The 9,125-nt window shown below is 34.6% G+C and overlaps 2 protein-coding genes across 3 annotated transcripts in view; one reads left to right on the top strand and one right to left on the bottom strand.

Moving 5' to 3' along the window:
• LOC107653584 (tyrosine-protein phosphatase non-receptor type 4-like) overlaps nucleotides 1–4,557 on the top strand; it is a 39,098-nt gene extending 34,541 nt beyond the window's left edge. For both annotated transcript variants that reach the window (XM_016440326.1, XM_016440325.1), the window contains 7 exons: nucleotides 1,205–1,295; nucleotides 1,384–1,445; nucleotides 1,843–1,989; nucleotides 2,961–3,089; nucleotides 3,169–3,317; nucleotides 3,427–3,562; nucleotides 4,272–4,557. In XM_016440326.1, the coding sequence (XP_016295812.1) occupies nucleotides 1,205–1,295; nucleotides 1,384–1,445; nucleotides 1,843–1,989; nucleotides 2,961–3,089; nucleotides 3,169–3,317; nucleotides 3,427–3,562; nucleotides 4,272–4,370 (813 nt within the window). In that variant the 3' untranslated portion in view covers nucleotides 4,371–4,557. The remainder of the gene's footprint in view (nucleotides 1–1,204; nucleotides 1,296–1,383; nucleotides 1,446–1,842; nucleotides 1,990–2,960; nucleotides 3,090–3,168; nucleotides 3,318–3,426; nucleotides 3,563–4,271) is intronic.
• Nucleotides 4,558–6,538: 1,981 nt separating this feature from the next.
• LOC107653526 (keratin, type I cytoskeletal 17-like) overlaps nucleotides 6,539–9,125 on the bottom strand; it is a 2,918-nt gene continuing 331 nt past the window's right edge. The window contains exons 2-8 of the mRNA XM_016440275.1: nucleotides 8,984–9,096; nucleotides 8,557–8,713; nucleotides 7,810–7,974; nucleotides 7,605–7,730; nucleotides 7,117–7,337; nucleotides 6,964–7,013; nucleotides 6,539–6,783 (exon numbers count right to left, since the gene is read on the bottom strand). Of these exons, the coding sequence (XP_016295761.1) occupies nucleotides 6,677–6,783; nucleotides 6,964–7,013; nucleotides 7,117–7,337; nucleotides 7,605–7,730; nucleotides 7,810–7,974; nucleotides 8,557–8,713; nucleotides 8,984–9,096 (939 nt within the window). The 3' untranslated portion in view covers nucleotides 6,539–6,676. The remainder of the gene's footprint in view (nucleotides 6,784–6,963; nucleotides 7,014–7,116; nucleotides 7,338–7,604; nucleotides 7,731–7,809; nucleotides 7,975–8,556; nucleotides 8,714–8,983; nucleotides 9,097–9,125) is intronic.

Genomic DNA, 9,125 nt, shown 5'->3' with positions numbered 1-9,125 from the left:
TTGCGCAGTTCGATGTAAATAGGATTTTTTTTTTTTTTTTTTCAGTTACTGTAAATCTATTTTAATTGACTAATAATATTCTATTCTAAAATTCTATATGAAATTATACATTATACATATTTTAATTTTATATATTAGATTTTTATATATTCTTATTTATAAATTAAGTAGTCCACACTTTTAATAAATTTTTAACATGCTGTAAATTAATTTAATAAATTACATTGCTTGTCTTATATATGTCAGATGTATTGCTATATATATTCTAAATAAACTTTCTTTTAATATATTTATTATTATTATATGTACTATAATTATTATATTTATTTAGGCACTGTAGATTCAATATTAAGATATCAGTTTTATTTAAATAATAATGGTTTAAGAAATATTAGAAAATTATACAGAAATTATGCAAATTTTAAAGTATTCTGTTTTCATGTATTATATTTTCATATATTCATTTTTATAAACTATAAATAGTCAAAATCAACATCACTGTAGAATTTATTTTAAATTATGTAACATTTATTTGATGTTATTATGTATTATAATGTTTGTATTTATTTTGTCACTGTAGATCCATTTTAATAATTTAACAAGTAATATTTTAAGAAATATTAGGAAATTATGATATTTAAGAAATATACAGAAATTATGAAAAAAAATTCTAAAAATTTTGTTTTTATATATTTTCATTTATTTACTATGGATAGTTAAAATCAACAATTGGTGATTTTGTTTAATTCATTTAATAAGTTACAAAATGTCAGAAATGAATATAATAAATTACAAATAAATAACATTGCTGGTCTTATGTGTCAGATTCATTGTTACATGTTACATATATCCATTTTGATTTTCATGTCTGATTGTTTTTGCTTTCTTCATCTAGAAATCTTACATTGCACTGTTGTCGGCTGCATTACATTTTAGTCACATCATTTCCTGTTGCTCTTTTCAGACTGTCTCAATTACTTCCTGTTTGCTGAGCTTGCATTTTTTATGTCATGAACTTGTACTAACTGCAAGCTTAATTTAGCCTGTTTATTGCCAATGATAATGATAATAATAGTTATGAAAATGAAACATGCTAATATTGCAGTTACAAACAGTAAACAAGGTCAAGTTAAAGTCATGTTATTTTTGTTTAAACCTTGGCGGAAATTATATTTTGTACCCTAAAACATTTACTTTCTTACAGCAACTGTACAGGAAGCGTCCTGGGATGTCCATGTCATGCGCCAGATTGCCGCAAAACGTCTCCAAAAACCGCTATCGGGACATTTCTCCATGTGAGTACACACAGCTTGTGTTTATATTGGACTCGGAAATGTTTTCATGATTAGCTGGACATTCAGAACGGTTTATTTTGTGACACAGATGACACCACTCGAGTTGTGCTGAAGGGGACGGACGATTATATCAATGCAAATTTCCTTAACGTGAGCATTCATTACTTATTACTGTTATTTTCAAATTAATTTGGCAAGTTTTTGTTCTTAGAAAATGATAATCATATAATTAATATAAATATTTTAAAAAACATGTTTGTCTCTATTTTATGATCCTCTATTTAAATAAATAAATATTAAAAAAAATATTATTTTGTAGTAATGTTGTGGCAAAGTACCTCCAACGTCAAAGTTGCACCTGATTTTCCCACTACACTGAAGTTATTTATTATTTATTCATTTTAATTTATTTTCTCATATGTGTTGTTGGTGTTGCACTGTTCAATGTTTATGTGAATATACAGTATATATATATATATATATATATTTATATATATATGTATGTATGTGTGTGTGTGTGTGTGTGTGTGTGTGTGTGTGTTTTCAGATGGAGGTCCCTGGTAAATGTGAAGTAAAGCGGTATATCGCCTGTCAAGGGCCTCTTCCTGGTACCTGCTCTGACTTCTGGCAGATGGTGTGGGAACAGAGCGCCGCCCTAGTGGTCATGCTCACGACACAAGTTGAACGTGGCAGGGTATGAATTTTAACAATTTCATTAAATAAAAAATATTCGCATTCATAAATGTGATAAAAATGAATATTTGTTTAACTGAGTTATTACTTTCATAATATTTTAAGAAATTCTGTAAGAAACTACAGATTGTAAAAATATTTTTATATATATATTTTTATACATTTCAAGTAATCAACATAAGCAATTGGTGATTTAATTGTCATTTAATAAATTACAAATTTTAATAATTCAGTAAATTACAAATTATGTGTGCACACACACACGCATATATATGTAAAATTGCATTTATTCAATCACTGTAGATCCATTTTAATTATTAAACTAATGAAAATGAATAAAAAATAAGATAATAGAATAAAATAATTTAAAATTTTATTTTTTAAAAATCCTTTGTTTTTATAATTTGCATTTTTTTATTTTCATAAACTATAAGTAGTCAACATCAACAATTGGTAATTTAATACATTTAATAAATTGCAAAATGTCATGAATGAATTTAATAAGTTACAAATAAATTACTTTCCTGGTCATTTGTGTCAGGCTCATTGCTATGCGTTATTCTTAATAAAAAAACTTTTTTTTATTATTATTAAATATCTTTAATAATCTTATCTTATCTAATTGTATTGTTTGTTTCTATAATCAAAATGTCAAAATTTCTAAACAGCTTTTCTGCTGATTTAACCAAGGCCTTGAGGGCGGGCCTAAATATTAACCAATTAATTTTTGGCTTAGTGTGTTCCAAAGTCAAAAAATTCAATCAAATCCTGACAGATATATCAAGTCCTGCCCTACATTACTTGTCTTTTAATGTTTATTTTAAATGTAAATGTCACTTTACGGAAGTTAAATTATATGAAAATGCCATTTTGTGACTTTTTTTGCTTTGATTTTGTCCTCCATATGGTTGTGTTCTGATATATAGCAATGATTTTGCCATATATGGTATATCTTGACATTTTCTGTTTTAGGTGAAATGTCATCAATACTGGCCAAACGTTTCGGCAAGTGGCACCTACGGAGGCTTTCAGGTTACATGTGTGTCAGAGGAAGGGAACTCGGCGTACCTGCTCAGAGATTTGATGCTTTCACACCTGGAGGTGACATATCTCTTTACGTGTTCCATATTCTTAGTATAAATACATTTCTGTGCTAATATCTGTTTGGATATTTGTACAGAGTAAAGAAGAAAGGCAGATTTGTCAGATGCAGTACTTGGCATGGCCTGACCACGGCGTCCCAGATGACTCGTCGGACTTCCTGAACTTTGTCAGTCAAGTACGCAGCAAAAGAACCGACGCATCTCAACCTGTGGTGGTTCATTGCAGGTCAGGCCTGGAAAATGTTGCAACAGTATCATCGATCGACATCCCACAGGCTCAAAAACACCATAATGGTGAACAAAATGTTTATTGACGCCACCCCTTTTTCTTTCAGCGCTGGGATTGGTCGCACCGGGGTGCTTATCACTATGGAGACAGCGATGTGTTTGATAGAAAATGGTCAGTCGGTGTATCCCTTAGACATCGTCAGAACCATGAGAGACCAGCGTGCCATGATGATCCAGACTCCTGTGAGTAGTCTAGTCCACATTGCAGCTCTTTCTGGCCAAGAACCGCCCACTTAGACAGGAAGGGACTGTTTGATTGACAAGTAAAGTTGCGTTTAGTATGTATGTAGATGCGCATTTATCACAGAAGCTTTTTCCAAAAACAATTTAGAGCGGTGAATTAATACAAACAGACGCTCTAAAAATTGCGGCAAACCAGTTAATTGAATTGCATTGAATGAGCCGCTAATGTTATGTTTAGTACGTAGTAAATACAGATGCACGTTTATGGAAAATGCTTTTTCCCCAAAACTATTTATAGTTCTACCATGAGCTACAGTTACAATTTAGTTGACTTGTCATTAAGTATATCAAATTATATTTCAATTTGACAAAGAAATGTGCAGCATTTTGTCCAAGCAATAATAAAAGGACACATTTATAATTGCTTAAATCTCATTTTGTTTAAAAAAAATCATGAATCAAATCGAATCGTGAGTTGAGTGAATCGTTACATCCCTACAAACTACGTTCATAAATATAAAAAATTCGACGTCACGAACTTCGCAACTTTGGTTAATCCAACAATGAATTCTTTCCTGGTGGACTGATACAAAAAAGGGTCTCAAAAATTGCGTCAGACCAGCTAATCTCATTATGTTTATGCATAAATACAGTTTTGTTTATTCATAGTGCAGCTAAATCGCTTATTGTCTATTTTATTTGTTTCCAGAGCCAGTACCGTTTTGTATGCGAAGCGATTCTGAAAGTTTATGATGAGGAGCTTGTAAAGCCATTTGAGACTGAGCCTCCGGTCGAAAAGGAAGAATGAACACCGCCCTTCAGCATTTCTGAGGTTCTTCTGTGATTTACAACTACTGCCAGTGAGATCTGCGCTCAGCTTGCTGTCGCCCCCTGCTGGAAGGCAGTGGACATGCTCGCCCGCAAGCTAGAATACAGACGAAAAAGCACTATTGCACTTTACAGCGACAAACAATGACTTAAGGGGATTTTTCATTTTTAAAAAAACAGTATCATGTTACTGCTGAGTAGGTACGGTTAATAATGTTAATCATTTGGGTTAGAGAAAGAAATTTGCTTTTGTGCCAAAAGCTGAAATGAGCCACAGTCCATGTCAGAATTAACTCTTGCAACTAATGACAGCACGTTTTATGTTTTATTTATTTGTTTTGGGGGATTTTTAACAGTGGACTTGAACAGCAGGTGCAACAGGTGCTCGGCCCATTCTCTTCCCTTTTCCTGACTGTGACTGTAATTGTTTCAACGTTTAAGTTTAAAACATAAGTTAAAATCGTTAACTTTTTTTAAATTGTCAAACAAAATCAAAGCTTTTAACGATACACATTTCATTAGTTTTTACCCTGGCGCTTTAAATATAGTCTTTCGTAAAGTACTTTCTTTACTTGATAAAGTTTCCATGGTAACATTAAAGTTCTCTATAAATTTAGCGAAATTGACAGGCCACCAGCTGCATTAAATATGAGCCATGGTGAAGATGTTTCTTGCTGCCAAATTTCACAGCCGTTTGCCTCTAAAACCGGTTGGTACGTCGCTTTGGCTAATCGCTATTTATTGCAAGGCTACGTGTAGTACGTAAAACGGCTGGCATTTTGTATCGTTAAATATGCATCAGGCAGCTGATCCTCTTTCAGATCCATGTTTGCCGGATCTTTGAAGCATATTATTTAGAAAATAAAGCTGTGAAAATAAAGCTGAAGTATGGACGCAAATTAAATGTTTAATGTACGATTTAGTCTAGCATTCTCTCTGGTTAGCGTAAAGATCATCACATATTCGCAATTAGCCTACCAATTTTCTTCCATGTTTACGATCAAATTTTCAAAACTTCTACTGTAAGAAATCGCTTGCCTTCAGATTTTAGTTGTTCATCCTGTACAAATAATTTTGTGTTTTTGGTTGAGAAGAAATATCTGCTCCACTCTCTGAAGATACCGGTTTTAATTCTGCTTATCATTGGTTATGCTTATCCATATCTCATCCTCTCTAACTAGTTACCTGTTAGCTATTACCTGCAATATACTCGAAAGGTGGACATAGTCCATTTAGTACTTGCTATGACTGTAGAGATGATGACATTTACTGAACTCATTGGCCGCTTTAACGTTTTATTCACCACAAGTGCAAAATTTAACAATAAATGGATTTAATGCATTTTTTAGTTTTAAGTTCTCATTTTCTGCATTCTGAAGAGAAAGGATACGTATGAATTATGGAGCATAATTTTTTTATGTGACACTCTGGACCATCTTAATTGTTTGCGAATGTTTTTACAAACATTTCCCTCCGTATGCCGTTTTGCGGTGCCATTGTGCAAACGATTTGGCGTCAAGGACCAATCCCGCCCACCGTTTTGAATGTGAGCCGATATTGCTTCAGTGTACGTTGTTTAGCGCAGCAGCTAGAAATTTACTACCGACGTTGCATCGGAAGTGGTGGTATTTTTGTATTTAACGAAAAAAAGGACAGCACTTTGCAACTGACTGTGGTAGTCAGCTGTGCTACTGTAGAATTTATACTGTAATTGTGTAATGGGGAAAAATATGCTGTTTATTTATGTTGAACATTTTGTCAAATACGGACACCTGTGGGGGGGGGGCTCTTAACTACATAGTGTCATATGTGAAATACTTGTAAATACAACGTTATATATTAAAAGTGTTCTGAAAAGATAATGGTGGTTATTTTTGTTTAAGTAGTTTTTAAAACGTCAGAAAAATACAAAGGAAATTGTATGTGATGTTTGTATATCTCCCAGTTGTGTTTGTTTGTCTGTGAGAGAGCGAGTATGTCTTTTGTACAGACTGTTTTGTTTCTTACTGGCGTACATTTGAAAATTTCGTCTTTTGGCGCTTGTGACACACGACAAATCAAATATAATACAGCTCAAACTCCTATTTTCAGTGTTGTTTTTGATAAATATCAACCTACTACTCATACAGGAATGAAAGAACAAACGCATTTAATTTCTCAGCTTGTCTTTTTTTATTTTTCTTGGCATTTTACATGAGATGTTGAACAGGGATAATTTAATCAGCTGTATTGAGGCTGAAAATTCATGCCGGCTTTACCGAGCTCATTGCTGTCATTGACTCATTTTTACTTCTTCATGACCTCGACATCAACATCCTCTGTGCGAGAAACGACCTTTCCATCAACCACTTCTTCGATTACTGTGCGAACACGCTTGGTCACCACAGGTTCGGCTGGAGAGATAGAATAAAGAAAACTAAGTTAAAAGCTACACATTTACATCTAATTGTCAACGTTTTAATTGTATTTAAATTTAAATCATTTAAATTGATTCATGTCGTATTTTATTTTAGTATAAAACATTTTAATATGTATAATACATTTTTTTTTTTTTTTTTTATAAAAATACTTACGCTTAGGGGGAGGAGGAGCTACAACCTCTACAAATTTGATTGTCTGTCTCCTGTAAAAAGAAAAAAAGAAATTTTGAAATATCGTACAACTCCTGTGATCTTTGAAAAGACAATTTGATGTTCATTTGTTTTGTTTATTTGTAACAAACTTACTGAATGTCCTCTCCATCCAGAAGTCTCCTGTACTCTGCGATCTCCATCTCTAGTCTGGTCTTGATGTCCAGGAGCAGTTTGTATTCGCAGCCCTGTCTTTCGATGTCCATGCGCATCTGAGAAAGCTCCACCTCCAGACTGTTAATGACGGCCTGCAATTGGTTGAGCTGGAGGCTGTACCGTGACTCCGTCTCTCTCAGTGTGCCTTCCAGTGCCGCTTTCTGTCAAATCATAAAGCATAGAAGAAAGGTGAGGGTGTGGGGCTATGCATAATAAATTGCCTAAGTGGCTGCCTCTAGAAGCAGCTATTGCAAAATATATTTTTTAACATTATTGATCAAAGCTAGTAGAAACTTGAGCATAGAATAATAATTAGGGGTGTGGCTATGCATGTTGGATCAAATAAAGCTCCCCTTAGTGGTTGTGGAAATGTTGTTAACATTAAATTAAAGCTAGAATTAATTTTAACGAGAAAGAAAGACTTTTACCATGCTGAGCTGCGACTGTAGTTCAATCTCCAGGCTCTGAAGGGTCCTCCTGAGCTCGTTGATTTCACTGCGGGACAATGTAATGTCTTCTTGTCTGGTGGATACCTGCTTGCTCAGTTCGTCGAACTGTAGGGAAAGAGGTTTGAGGTCATTTTCTAGCTGATTGTGTATGTTTTAGCCATTGCAAATAAGAACGAGCACTTACTTTGCCCTTGTACCAGGACTCCATTTCTCTGCGGTTCTTCTCAATGACGCCTTCATATTGGGATCGGATCTCCTCCATGATGCGGGCCATGTCTTGCTGAGGTGCAGCGTCAACCTCTACGTTTACACTGCTGGAGGACATTTGAGCGCGAAGAGCTGCGAGTTCCTACAGAAAAATGATATAGCCGTTAGCTTATGCACCTTTTCGAACATTGCGTATTCTTTTGAAGAATGGGTTGTTTTGAAAAGTGGGAATTGCTATTGTAGGAGATGGACATGCTTGAACTTCGACTCTTATGGTACAGTCAACATGAGCGAAATTTCACAGAATAGTTACAAATTGCTCCCTCTAGATGCAGCTAGCAGGAAATATATTTTTTAGCATAATCATAACTAATAGGAATTTGAGCTGAGAGAAACAATTAGGGGTGTAGCTATGTAGTTTTTATCAAATAAAGCTCCCCCTAGTGGTAGAGGAAATTATTTTTATTTTTATTTTGCTTTCACACAAAATTCCCTTTTGCACAGTTGGAGTGGGAAATGTGACTGCACCTTTCAGTTTTGAATGCCAGTGCTCCAGGTAACATTTAATTACAGGACTAGCATTTCTAATAGTGCCTAATGTTTAAAATTGCACTTGAATGGAGAAGATTATTGGTCTGGTCTGGTGGATTATTGGGTAAAGATCTTGCCTCGCTGCACCAGGTTTGCCCTGCCTGGAGGGCCATAAAATATTTTTTTATCTCACCTCTGCATGGTTCTTCTTCAGGTAGACTAGCTCCTCCTTCAGACCCTCAATCTGCATCTCGAGGTCTGAGCGAGTCATAGTGAGGTTGTCCAGAACCTTCCTTAGACCGGCGATGTCGGCCTCCACGGACTGACGCATGGCTAACTCATTCTCGTACCTGAAGCCGCCAAGAACAACAATGTTAGGCTGGGAATCTAGACAAACCCAAGTGTTAAAATGTTGGGTGTGACATTAACAAGCTCATAAAATTAGGGGAAACCCTTGCTGGGAATGAAAGATTGGTTTAGCCTACTGGTCTAGACTGGTTTAAGCGTTTGTTTTTTTTTATACTTGAATGAAGTATGATATTAAAGTCAATACAAACTTCATGAAAAGATGTTTTAAATGAGGGAATAAGAAGGTAAAGGTTTTTGTTTGTTGTACTAACTTGACTCTGAAGTCCTCGGCTGCCAGTTTGGCATTGTCGATCTGAAGGATGATTCTGGCATTGTCCTGGCTGGCGACGATGATCTGAAGGCAAACAGATGATGAATTGAGACTCCCTTACAGCTTATGAAATTAAACCAAAC

This window comes from Sinocyclocheilus anshuiensis, unplaced genomic scaffold (assembly GCF_001515605.1).
Source record: "Sinocyclocheilus anshuiensis isolate Anshui unplaced genomic scaffold, SAMN03320099.WGS_v1.1 scaffold1079, whole genome shotgun sequence".
NCBI lineage: Eukaryota > Metazoa > Chordata > Actinopteri > Cypriniformes > Cyprinidae > Sinocyclocheilus > Sinocyclocheilus anshuiensis.
The sequence above is the reverse complement of the archived record's forward strand: the minus strand, read 5'-3'. Positions and strand labels throughout refer to the sequence as shown.